The 13,765-nt window shown below is 43.3% G+C and overlaps 1 protein-coding gene across 2 annotated transcripts; it reads right to left on the bottom strand.

Annotated features, from left to right (window-relative positions):
* Nucleotides 1-8,082: 8,082 nt before the first annotated feature.
* CCDC127 (coiled-coil domain containing 127) lies at nucleotides 8,083-13,755 on the bottom strand. Of its 2 annotated transcripts, XM_066327444.1 has the most exons (3): nucleotides 13,345-13,755; nucleotides 12,895-13,023; nucleotides 8,083-12,283 (listed from the first exon to the last, which is right to left on the bottom strand). In XM_066327444.1, exons 2-3 carry the CDS (start codon nucleotides 13,013-13,015, stop codon nucleotides 11,610-11,612), a joined length of 795 nt encoding a protein of 264 aa, XP_066183541.1. In that variant the 5' UTR covers nucleotides 13,016-13,023; nucleotides 13,345-13,755; the 3' UTR covers nucleotides 8,083-11,609. The 2 variants fall into 2 exon arrangements, with proteins under 2 accessions (XP_066183541.1, XP_066183532.1); XM_066327435.1 differs by lacking the exon at nucleotides 13,345-13,755 and having other exon boundaries at nucleotides 12,895-13,241.
* Between the last annotated feature and the right edge of the window lie 10 nt (nucleotides 13,756-13,765).

Raw genomic sequence — 13,765 nt, 5'->3', positions numbered from 1 at the left:
TTAAAGGGATTATAAAATCTGACCTTTAAAGTCACAAACATAATTCGCTTACCCCAATGCCTCTAATCAGTACAGAACAAGGTCTGAAGAACATAATGCCTTATAAATGGCCTTGAAATCAAAAGTTCCTTCACCTTTTCAGTGACCCTAGATACAGTGGTAAAAGAAAAAGTCACTTGCTAGCAAATATCACTCCTACTCATCACTCCTACTCCTATCCTCATTATTTCAGCACAATCATAACAAAATTGTTCCCTTTGAACCTTGTTGTTTTCAAAAGATAAGCAAGTCACTTGTCACTGAAGACTCTATATAAAATCTAACATTGTATATGTCATAAGAAATGTTGTCAGCTACAGGCTCATTGCCTGCAGTGATACAGGATAGTCACAGTAAAGAATTAGGAGAGATCTTGTAAGTCCAGCCGCTGGATTAAGAGGCAAACACATCATAGCATCCCTTTTCAATCTTACCAGTTTATTCAAAGTTGATTCCAAAGGATGTTTAATATCTTTGGATAGAAAAGTTAAAAAAAAAAAAATCTTCATCCTTCACGTGGACAACTGCACACAGTACCCCATATGGATTTTCCCTGGGCCTTGTGATAGGTATTATTATTTCTCTAACAAGACTTAAAATGTCTCTCAGCCTGCCTAGTGATAGCACTTGCCTTTTACAAGACCCTGGCAGGTCCATGGATGTGCTATCTCCTGATCACCCACTGGAGCAGCAACTTTCTTCTTTACTGATTCTGACTAAGGATTTCCTAGCTTGTGGCAGAACTTCCTTTTCTAAGTTACTGAAAGCATATGTTCAATTTCACTCCAGTTCCTGCTACTCCAGTGCATTGAGCTGTACAGCTCTTCCTGAATGATACTATCAAAGCATTCCCAATCCTTCTGAGAATGTATCAGAAAAATTTAATTACCATGCTACTATTTTTTGTCCTTAGTCATTAGTAGAACGACAAAACATTGTTCCTAAACTGATCCTTCAGGAACTGCCTTAGCAACCTCCCCTTAGATTACCATTTCTGCTTTCAAACAGATTTTTACATAGTTCTTTGTTTCCAGAGTCATCAGAGAATCACGGAATGCTTTGGAAGGGACCTACAAGGTCCTTTAGTTCCAACCTCCCAGCCATTGGCAGGGAGACCTTCCACTAGACCAAGCTGCTCAAAGCCCCACCCAGCTTGTGGATGGGTCATCCACAAATTCTCTGTGCAACCCTTCCCAGTGCCTTGCCCCTCCTGTAGTGAAGAATTTCTTCCTATTATCTAATCTAAACCTATGCTCCTTTAATTTTGAAGCCATTATCACTTGTCTTATCACTGCATGTCCTGTCAAAAGTCCGTTTATGGCTTCTTTGTAGTCCCTTTAGGTATTGAAAAGTGCTCTAAGGTCTCCCTGGAGTCTGCTGTTTTCCAAGCTGAACAGCCCCAACTCTCTCAGCCAGTCTTCAAAGTCTCATAGCTGGTGCTCCAGCTCTCAGATCATCTTTATGGACACCTCTGGACTTGCTCCAACAGGACCCATCTTCCTTGTGGCGAGTGCCCCACAGCTGGATGCAGTGCTCCAGATGGTGACTCATGAGCACAGACTACAGGGGAGAATCATCTCTCTTGTGCTGCTGATCATGCATTTTTTGATGCAGAAGTTGATTGATTCATCTCCTGGGCTGCAAATGCACACTCTTGGGTTGCATCCAGGATTTTGTCCACCAACATCCCTACAGTCCTCTGCAGGGGTGCTCTCTGTCCATTCACCATCCAGCCTGTATTTGTGCTGGGATTGCCCTGATCCAGGTGCAGCACCTTTCACTTGGACTAGTTGAACCCCATTATGTTCTTATGTGCCCACTTTCCAAGCTTGTCCAGGTCCCCATGGATGGCATCCCTTCCTTCTGTTTTATCAACTGCAACATTGTGTTCATGTTATATCTTCTATTTAGTTCAATTAATGCATCTGGTTGTGGTCACATGCCAACTGGTCTACTGAAAATTTCTCTCTGCTAAGCTTCATTAGTAAGCAGTTTCTATCACGATCTGAAAATACAGTCCTGATTGCCTTACATTGAGTAAATGCTCTTTTTGAAGAATTTTATCTTGCTCTGGTAATGCCAGGTGCCAGTGGTTGTTAGTTATCTATCAGATGTCAAATATTTGCAGAAGAAAATACGCTGGTCTGGCATCTAGCTCAAATGTCTTTATCGGTGTAATAGCACAGCTAATGACTTTGGAAGGCACTGTCCCTCTTTCTGAAGGACTTGGAGTAGCAGTGGCACCAGCTCCAGTCTGATCCACAGGAGCTCGGAGGTGTTGTCTATATTGCCACCCTGTGGACTGGAACAGGCAAGCTGGGGCTGCTCCTCCCTTATCACAGTCACTTATTTATTCAACGGAGCTCTTTCCTGTGCTCTAAAGTAAACTCCTCCTTCAAGAGATGCTAGTCTTTGGCAGGCCTCACAGGTTTATTAGGGCTAATAAATCTCGATTAAATTAATCCTTTCATGATAGAGGCTACTACAAAAGAAATGTATTGCATACTGCTAATTATAAATGCAGGAGAAAATGGATCTTACATTTGGATTGGATTACTTGTGTAAAAACTTTTCTAATTACACTTTTTTTTGGTCTCCTACCCCCATATTTTTAAAGTACTATTTTTTCAAAAGTTAAAAAGGGCTATAAAAAAAGTAAGCCAACTTGTCTGTAAATAACATACAGCTTTACAAAAGCACAATTAAAAGGGAAATATCCCCTTTACAAAAATCCTATGTTTTGCTGGAACATACACACAGGCATTTGTGGAAGAATGTGGGCACACTCTTTTTCTTAGATGAACATGTATTTAATCTTGCAGGACGATGTTATGAAAGAATACGAGAGAGGGTGGCAATAAAGAAAAGAAATGGTAGCAGAAAGTTATGGGGGATATAAATCAAGGCCACAGGAAGGACAGAGCCACTCATTTCCTTTTGTAGGGCCAGGTCTGGTCATGGTGCAGTACCACCTGGGCCAGGGGACCCCTGGCTATGGGCCACCCTCAGAATGTCATGGCAGCCTGGCTCCACAGGGATGTTCCCAGCTGGGAGACAAGCTGTCCTCCCCTGCAGCTCAAGTGCAGCCTGACACATTCTACCAAACCAACCACCAGGCAGCTGCTCCTGCTGTGACCTCCTCGGGCCAGCACAGCTTACTTCTAGCCCTTCAGGAAACTGTCCCATTTGGAGAAGGAAAGGCACTTCTAATGAGGTGGACAGTCTCCTCTCCCAGGTAACAAGTGACAGGACCCAGAGGAAATGGACTCATGTTGTGCCAGGGGAGTTTTGGATGAGATACTAGGGAAAATTTCTTCCTGGAAAGGGTGGCCAGGCTTTGGAATGGGCTGCCCTGAAAAGTGGTGGAATCACCAGCCTTGGAAGTGTTCAAAAGATACGTGGATGTGGCATGTAGGGACACGATTTAGTGGTGAAACTGTTTGGGAAAATGATTGGACTCGAGGATCAGTGATTCTATGATTCTGTGAGTCTAAGGACAGGTTCTTCTCTTCTGTGACAGAATGGAAGTGGCTGACTGAAGGACCTGGCTGGAGTGCTTGTCTGGAGTGCTTGACCCTGGCCTCCTCCACCATGGAAGGAGCCACAGCCACCTCCAGGACATGTGCTGTGCTAAGGGTGCCAAGGACCCTGCAGGTGCTGGCAGAGCTGAGCCAAGCCCGACCAGGGCTGGCCAGAACCAAGCTGGACTTGGTGTGGCAATTGTTCCGTGTACAGTTTCCACCTTTGGAACTAGTAGCGTTTCATTGTACTGTAGAGGAGGATTTGAACAGAAAACAAGTACTCAAGCGGCTTGTCTTCTTTTAGGTGTAAGTCCATCTGCTGACAAGGACAAAATCTGAACAGCTGACAGAATTAGCAAGATTTTGAAACATCCTGAAGAAGGTGGATCACCAGATTTAGCAGCAAAAATAAATTAAGCAAAAGACTGGGTACTAAAATCTGAACTTTGAAGCCTTGGGTCCTAAAACATTCAGCAGATACTTTGGGCATCAGCTTTCAGATCAACTTGCTGTGCACAGTTTCATAATAGTATATTAATTGTTCTTATTTATTGTCACAATAAAACATTGGAGATAATTTAAAAGCAAACTGAAATCTTTTACATCTATGTGAAGTTATGTGCAGCTATGCTCCTGTGAGGAGCAGGGAGCTGGAACTGATGATCCTTCTGGGTTCCTTCCAAATCAAGATATTCTACGAGTCTATGATTCTTCTGCCCTCCATCACAGGCTAGAGGAGACAGCCTCGGGGGAAGTTTTTTTTTATTTGGATCCTGTGAAGGGGAGGACAACTGGAAGAAGAAGGACAGGATTTAATTCTTTTTTTAAAAACCTCCTCCCATATAAAGCTATTGAGACAAGCAGAGACCACTGGCAATACACATTGTTTGCAATGAGGTTTCAGGTTGCAACCAATAGTTTCTGGCATGAAATGCAGTATGTTCCTTTCATTGTGATTCTGTCATGCCTGGTATGACCTAGGACAAATCTGTAACTCTCCAGATATTTTCATAATTCCTTGCAATATACCAGGCTATTGGGATTAACTACATTATTTTCTGACCCTTTTTAGTACTGCAGCAGATACTGGAGTGAAATCTCTGACTCCAGTAATTCTATAGCAATATCTTACCAGCCTTAATCCCATTTTCTTTCCAGTCAACTTCTACTTGGTAATCAAAGCATCATATACACAATAAAATTACTCTTACTTGTGTAATGAGCCTAAACCGGGAAAGGATGGAAATGGAGAAGGAGAAGGAGAAGGAGAAGGAGAAGGAGAAGGAGAACGAGAAGGAGAAGGAGAAGGAGAAGGAGAAGTTAAATTAAATAGTCTCTGTGACAGCCCATCCTTTAAAATAGGTGGAGAAAACACAAAATCCTTTTACAAGGTGCCAGTAGGCAACATCCTTGACCAGATGTGCAGAAAGGGAGCCCCAGGCTCAAGAGCAGACTCAAAATCTCCAGCCTAGAGGACAATAATGATCACCGTAGAAAGGAAGATACACTGGCAAAATATTTCATAGTTCCTTAGTTTTAAGGCTAATAAACAATCGCAGGTGGTCATGCAGTTTACCTTGCCAATAAATGATCTGTAGATCTTTAACCTGATTTAAGTTTTATGCTCAGCTGTTTTCAAACTCTACCTGATAAGTAACCAAAAGGCACAGTTCTCACAGCTCCTCAGCTGGCATGATTTGATTTCCTATATGAAAGGAAATATGCTTGAAAGCTGCTGCCACCAGCCCACAGCAGTTCAAGCAGGGATGCCTAAAGACTTTGGAGATGTCCAATAAACTTTGGAGCCTAAATTTCTTCCCAAGAGATTGTAAACTTCTCCAGATTGCAGAGAAGTTCCAACTTGTGCCAAGTGTCACTGCAAGGGAGAAATAAGGTAGCACTGAGTTGTTATCAGAGCTCCGTCCTAGACTACTGGGAACACAACAGAGATAGGTCACACACAGTGACTTCCACATTCTGGAGTGGTTTTATGGCATCAAGAAGTTTTCTTCAGCAACCTGACATGCCTAGAAACTTTCAGTTTATGTTTATTGTTGAAGTAGCAGTGTCTCTAGCCACAGAAAAATTAAAGGGAACAAGCTATGAACTGCATGTCCTGTGCAGTTCACCCAGAACTGAGTTGACACTGATGCCCACATGGCCTCTTTCTCCTTTTTATCTCCCAGAAAGAGGCAAAATCTTTGTCTATACTGGTAGTTTGCCTAATATTCACTTCAGTTAATATAGAAATATTTAACTGAACTAATATCAGTTCCACCAGCAGCATCCTTTGTTGTTTTGTTGTTCTTTTTGACACCAGGGAGGAAGATGTGCTGTCTTTAATATTTGACTATATACGGTCAGAAGATCATTCAAATACTGCTTTCATCTTTGAACACATCTCACCTTTGGAATAACTGGGGGAAAATACAGGTAAGGAGCATTGGGGTAGAAATGCTTCTATGGATAGCACCAAATTGTCTGATCTCATGATCAGAGAGCGGGAGCACTTCTTCTCTGAAGACAGGCTGAGAGAATTATGGTTGTTCAGCCTGGAGAAGAAAATATTCAGGGAGCCCTTATCATTAGCCTTTCAGTACTTCTGAATAGGGATAAATTTTTAGCAGGGCCTGTTGTGATAGGACAAGGGATAACGGTTTTAAACTAAAAAAGGGTTGGTTTAGACTAAACATAAGGTAGATTTTTTTTTTTTTACAACAAGGGTTTTGAAACACTTGCATAGGTTGCCCAGAGAGTTGGTAGGTGTTTAATCCCTGGAAACATTCAAGATCAGGTTGGCTGGGCAAGCTGGTGTGTTTAGAGATGTTCTTGCTTATTGCAGGTGGGTTGGACTAGATGAGTTTTAAAGGTTGCTTCCAACCCAAACTATTCTATAATGGTCAGCATCCCCCTAAATTTCTTAGTGAAGTGTTATTGCTTGGCATCTGTCTCACCACAAGTATCTCTCGTCCAGCAGGAAGCAGAACATGTTGACAGCTGTAGATTGCTTCTTGCAATCTTCATTAAACAATGAGCAGTGTTCCCTAATCGAGTTTGCCTGGATTTCCTTTTCCAGTGCTGCAGCATACACTGAGGTGCTAATGGGTGGCTGAATTACACCCGACCCCTGCCTGCCGCTTTGCACACAGCACCGCAGCGCCCACCTCAGTGGAGACAAGTTCATCCCGGTCTGGTCACCCAACACCACGGTTTTGTTCACCTTTCTTGCTATTACCTCGGAGGTGTTGGGGCCAGGGAGCTCTGACTGTGCGGCATTAGATGTGCTCCAGCGGAGCCCACGGAAAGAGGATGCGCCTGGAAGAGCCATCAGCCACAAGGGGGAAGCAGCACCCAGCCACACAAACACCAACCACAGCAGCTGAGCATTTCGTTCTGACGGCGGTAAGTTTAGAGGTGAGGTATATCAGAAACATAAACCTCTTACGAACACAAGAGTAAAGAGGTATTTTTTCAGCAGCTGGACAGCCCGGGTGATCTCAGCACAGGGCTGTTGGGGTGCATGACCGTGAATAGCTGCCACCACTGTTCTCACAATCCACCAGCTTTCTTCAAACCTTCCATCCACAGACTCGTTTGCAGAAGAACATTTACTTTCAGTTACTTCAGTTTACTTTCAATTTTTGTTGGAGCAATCACTCAGCTGTTTTGCTGTGAAGTGGCCATTGCTTCATTGCTGAGCTATACTAATTTCAGTGAGTTACTTCTTAGCAGGTCCATCTGTTGTCTCAGATACAGTGACCAGGGAAACCTCCTGGATCAGGCAGTAAATTAATGACCAATAAATTTGGGCCTTGACATGCACACCAGCAAAGCCTTCATATCCAGCTGCACCACAACTGCAACTATACGCTTGCCTTTCATCCTTCTTTCACAGCAATTCTCAAATTCCTTTGATTTCACCACAGTAACTGAACTGTTGACCACTGTTTCTGCCTTGTATCCTCCACAAAGAACACAGTTTTTTTCTCATCCTCACACAGGAGTGCTCAAACCCATGCTTTGAAGAGCCAGAGGATGGTGAAGGATTGCGTCAAATACAAGTAGACTGAGGATCTTTTATTACAGGAACAAGGATTTCCAGTGTGTCTAAACACTGTCCTAGAGCAACTGGGTTGCAGCTCTTCACAGAGCAGGAAGATGAGGGAAATGAAAAGCAGCTGACAGAGAGGATGAGAAATCTGAGTGATTCTGAAAGAAAGCTCAGAATATCCTGCACAGCATTCAGTCAAAGGAATGTGCCCAGTCTTCCAGAGGGAGGGTTACCTTTAATCTCACATCTTTAGTTAATGCTCTGCACTTACCTGTTTAACAGTGTTCTTTCCTAAGAAAAAAACTTTGTAAGATGCTCTTTTCTCAGCACTAAGACCAAAACTCTTTACATGCCAATTTAAAAAATGTTCAATTTGTAAAACCTAAAATGGTGCAAATAGTTTGAAAAGTCTGAATAAAGTAGCAAATTGCAGTTTTCCCACCCACCTTGTCCAAGATACAAAACAGTGCAGAAATATGTAAAGGTTTTTATTAATTGTTATTGTTTAACAGCTGAGTGACAATTTTATAATAAAAATAAGTTCATTAAATACTTTGAAAACGAATTATTCTTGCACTTTACATATGTATATGGGCAGTTCCAAACAATTAACCAATTCAGAACAAGTGCTGGGAAAGATAAAACTTACATTAGAATTTTCAGCATAACAACCTGCAAAGGGGGAACATTTCAAAAATACATTGCATATCCACAGACATGAGTTTTGGTAGAAACTAATGGGACCAGTGCTTCTATACACTCTTTAAAAGTCTTCTGATATAACCTTTCTGCCTTGATACAATGATCTTCAAAGTGTCCATGAACAATAGTTCAATTAGTTGTACAAATAAATGACACTCCTAAAAAAGAGAAAGTGAATACCAAACCTTTACTACATTGCATCCAACCCTGTACATTCAAGTGTGTAAGGCTTGAATGTAACTATTTAAACTGAAAAAATAGTATTTTACCCTTGATTACATTTTCTTTAAACACTTTGAGTGATATGTGTGACAAACAACGAAAAAATAGAAAAGCATAAACCCTTTGATCTTCTAATGCTATCTTGTACAAATTCAAGGCATGAATCTCAGATACACCGGCACTGATTCACTGGCTGCTCTCAGTCAGCTGAGCAGCTTAACTGCCTGCAGGAACATGTGAAGTGTGCCACAGCTGGACGGCCACTTTCCACATCCGGAAGGAATTACACACAGGCTGTTATTCAAACTAATTTGTTCTCCTGGGCAATTAGACTGTGTGCCTATGTCCAGCTGCAGCAGCTTGGCTCAGGGTGTCACACATGAGTAGCAACTCAATTGTGTTCTCATCTCCCAACACGCATATGCTTGGCAGCCAGACAAAATGTTGCTCTTCTGGTGTTTGTGATCTCTCTGTTTTCCTCCAAATTTATCTACTAAAACTTTATTAAAAAAATCAGTATGAAAAAAGGATTAATAAGTCAACACAACAGTATAATTAGTACTACCAAGGTGAACAAAACCTCAAATGGAAAGCCAAGTAGTTGGGAAACATCTATTCTGCTTGGGAAATTTGTTGAATGTTAGATATTTCTGCTTAGTAACTGGATTAAGTTGCACACATTGTTTCAAAAGATTTATCTGCTGTCTTCTGTGCTCACGCTAAAATGAAACCTGGAGAAAACAGTGAAAGAAAACCCTCACATCTGCAGGAAGATGGTCATTCACTTAGCTTGGACTGCTTCCAAGCCATGGTTCTACATGATTGCCTAGAGCAAATGCATGTCAAGTCTAGCCCTCAGTAAATAATAAACTGCTAATTAATGAACTGACAACCTACAGCACGAATCAAAGTCGAGTAACAGAGATGACTAGATGTTATAATTGAAAATGTAAACACTGCACCTTTGAGGTCTAAGGCTGGATTAGAAAGGGGGAAGAAAAAAGTTGTTATTATTTTAAATACATGGCACATTTGAAAAAAAGGTGGTTCCTATTGCTAAAAGGACCCAAAGTTCTAAGAAACTGAAATGCACTGGGTTTTTAACATTTGTCTGTTGTTGGATTTTTTAATCTGGATCTATTTTCCTATATTATTACTTCACTGTATTTATTATTTCATCTTCACCAAAATCTATTTTATTTCACTAGCTAAATTAAAAATCCCCCTTTCTTAAAAGTTTGCAAAGCTTGTATATCTGTAGGCTATCATGGCCACATGTATGTAAAGTGGTGAAACACAAGCACAAAATTTCAGAGCTGCAGAAAAGAGCATGTACTTCAGTTCTGGGAGAAGGAAGACAGGTGGAGAGGCTACCAGTGCAGGCTGTATTTAGGTTCCCATCTGCAAACAACAAACAGGACCTGTTGGAACAGGACCTCCTCTACTCCAAGGAGCAGAGCCAGGCCCAATGGCAAGGAGGTTCCTGCAAGCAAACCAGGAGGCAGCCAGTGGCCTGAGAGGCAGATGCAGAGCATGGGGACATCCATAATGATGGCACATTGTTGGGTTAAAACTAAAACCTTGACTGAGAACAAACTAAGTATTCTTAAGGTATCTCCAATACATGAAAATTAACCTTCCAGTTTATACACTCCCCAGAATCTGAGAATGGATCCCAAGTGCCAATGAGACATCAGTCTGTTTCGTTATGTGTTATTTGAATTAGCATATTTTGGATGTTTCATTCATAAAGCACTCTTTGTATATTAAGCTGGAAGGCTGGAAGACAATGCAAGACTGACTAACCTGAAACAGGATTAAACTATTCCCCTCCTCAGAATACTAACACATACACACACACACACAGTCACGCATATATAGACTTATATAATTGTACATACAGACATGTAAGATTTATGTGTCAAGCAGCTGGCTCCAACACCATCTCTCCCAAATGTCTGCCTCAAATTCAGTCTTGCTTAAACCAATTTTTTAAAAATAATGGTGTATTGGGTTGAAATGCAAGATGTAACCAAAAGTTACAATGTAGTCTATTACCATCTGCTAAAACCAGGTGGGGCAGTGTTCTTTATCTCTTCACAATCCATCTCCAGGGGGATATTTTCTGTCAATGGGCCATTGAGGCTTACTGCATGACTGATAAAATTACATCATCCCACTGGGAAATGCTCCACCCAAGGGGAAGAGCCAAGCATTCCTATCTGGATAAAAAATCTGAGATTCGGAACACCAGGACAGCCAGTTTCCACTGGATACCCAGAGGAAAACCAGATCCATCTGTACCATCACTGGACCTTCAGAGGAAACTTATACCCTTCTACAGGATCACTGCTTTCAACAGAACCACATCTGTCACTCCAGGAGGATTTGACTGGACTGCTACCGACACCCTGACCAACCTAGTAAGGTTGTATTCTGACTCTGTCAGTGTTTTCTTTTTGTTTGTTTGCTTTTTTTGTACTACAATGTTTTAATTTTGATTTTCCTAGTTAAGAATGATTATTCCCATATCTTTGCCTGAGAGCCCCTTAATTTCAAAATTATAATAATTCGGAGGGAGGGGGATTACATTCTCCATTTCAAGGGAGGCTCCTGCCTTCCTTAGCAGACACCTGTCTTCTCAAACCAAGACAAATAGTAATAAAAAAAGACAGTGTTGAGACACCATCTAAAACATCAGGGATAAGGAGCACAATGTGCTACCACACCTGGGGGAGACAAACAACCATTCTCTGTTGCTGGAGTGTGACCATCAGCGAGACAAATCCCTCTACACTGGATTCTGTTTTGCTGCTTCTGATACCTGGGGCGTTGGCGTATCTCCACACTGCAACACAAACACACTCACGGACTTTAGGAGCATGCACAGCTCACCAGAGCATCTGTTGTTAGTGAGAGGAAAGGCACCAGCACTGCACACGTCCCATGCAAATACAAGTGCAAGGAGGAGGAGAGATGGCAACACAGCAGAAGAATTTAACAGCTTCGGACTACAACTGTGATTGTCCCTACCATGCACGGTGGACCACATGGAATCCCAGTGCTTCCCCTACTTAGCGCTTTCCTAACATGGCCTTTTCTACCCTCTTGAATTTCTGCAGCTCAACAGCTAGTTCCCAGTATCTCAGATACAGCCACATAAGCTTTCCATTTTGACTCCTGGTTCTGTTCAGCACATTGCCACAGTAGTTATCATGTTTGAAAATATCTTTTAAGCCACTCTCCACATTTAGAGCCATAGCAACAGGATTAGTTGCTGCTTTAACTAGCAGATTTTTCTCTATTTCTAGTCTCTGACTTCTGGGTACAATAAGACTGCAGTAGATGTCCTGTCTTTCCTTCAGTCCCTCTTCAAATTCTTTTAGTAAAATATTGGCTTTCTGTTGCCACTCTTCTTCCTTTGCCAGGCAACTCTGGTACAATGTACCTTCTGCTCCAGACTGCAAAAGGACTTGTTTTTCCTGCTCCAACTTCTCCTGCTCCTGTTCTAGGAGCTTCCTCTCTTCTACTAGTTTGCGACTCTGGGACACGAGGGCTTCACGGTAACTCAGGGTCCTGTTGCGTTCCTTTTCCAGCTCCACCTCCAGATGAGCAACAGCACGACGATTCTCCGTGATTATATCCCGGTATTTGCCTTCCAGGTCTTTTTGTAAAGTTGACTCTTTTCTGTAGTACTCCTGTTTTTCTTTTTCTATTTCTTTCTGACATTCTCTGGTCCAGATCCACCCTATCAGAAATAAATGAGACTCAGATGCAAGTACAACACGTAACAATGAGGGGTATGATTAATTAGCTGTACCTGAAATGAAGCTACTAAGTGGTAAAAAACTTACTTTCCTGCCTTCCCCAGTGATACTTACTTCTATTTACATGTCCCCACAAAATGTATTTCTGTGGTCCCTATTTAACAGTGAGTAACTTTAAATGATCATACTTTCTCTGAAATAAAATACCCCTATTTTTTTATTGCCTATCCTAGCACTTACTTAGATTAGAGAAGGAAAATAAAGTAATGGAGAAAGAAACTGGAGGTTTCCGATGCAGATACTGCATAGAGAATATTCTAGGCCCAGTAAATAAATACATCAGCAACATCCGGCGCTGTTACCTCTGGGCTCTCCAGCACATCCTGTGTCTATTTTTCTTGAGACAGCTTAGTATATTGGAGTTGAAAATATGGATTCAGCTCAGTGTATGTCTCTGCCTTAGCGAAGCCACCAGCGCTGGCTGTTTACAGCGCTATAAACGGGAAGGCCTGGGGAGGTTCCCAGACGGGGCACGGCTCTATCACCGCACGGCTGCAGCAGCCCCCTCGGGCCGGGGCCCAGCCATACTCACGGAAGGCGGCCAAGCCCAGCATGGGCACCAGCAGGGCGTAATTCCAGCGGCTGCCGTCATCGCCGGGATGGCGCCGATTGGGCAGGATGTTCCAGTTGGGAGGGTCGTTTAAGTTATTCATGAAGGCACCTGCGATGCAGAGAGGGGAGATGCGGCCTCAGGGATGCGCAGAGGGGCCGGGGCCGCTCCCGCTGCCACCTTCTCCTCAGGCTGGGGAGGAGAATTCCGCTCGGGAATTCTGCCGAACCCCTCCAACGGTGGCCCCGACACTTGGCAGCTTGACCGCGCCCTGAGCGGCAGATCCGGCCGCGACACGGCGTGTCGGGCCCATCCCCATTTCCGTTCCCATTCCCACTCCTATTCCCGTCCCGATCCCCGTCCCGCTCGCCCTACAGCGGGACCCCCACGCACGAGCCCGGGAGCGCGCGAGCCCCTGGCGCTGTCACTCACCTGCCGGCCCCGCCCCCTCCGGGCCGGCCCATCAGCCGGGAGAAAAAGCGGGGGGGCAACAGAAGGACTCGCCTGAGCCCGGAGCGCTGCCGCCGGCCGTCGCCGCCCCCGCCGGGCCCTTTTTCATTCCATTAACGCCGACGGCCAAAGGCGGCCGTGAGCGGCTTCTGAATGCCCCCGCCTGGGGCTGCTGAGTCTGCTTGCCGCCCTAGAGACGCGATATGCTCCTTCCTTCACCCTTCTGTCCAAGTCTCATGTCTACGAAATGGTCTTTCCCGCAACTTCAAAATATCATTCTGGCCTGTTCATTACGCAAAAGTTCAGGCGCTGTCAGAGAGACAAAGAGGCTGAATCTGACAATATTGGAGAACTAAGTATTTCAATAGTTCACCAAGGAAAAATAATGTCAGTAACGCAATTC

This window comes from Sylvia atricapilla, chromosome 1 (genome assembly GCF_009819655.1).
Source record: "Sylvia atricapilla isolate bSylAtr1 chromosome 1, bSylAtr1.pri, whole genome shotgun sequence".
Classification (NCBI taxonomy): Eukaryota; Metazoa; Chordata; class Aves; order Passeriformes; family Sylviidae; genus Sylvia; species Sylvia atricapilla.
This window is presented reverse-complemented; position numbering and strand designations above follow the sequence as displayed.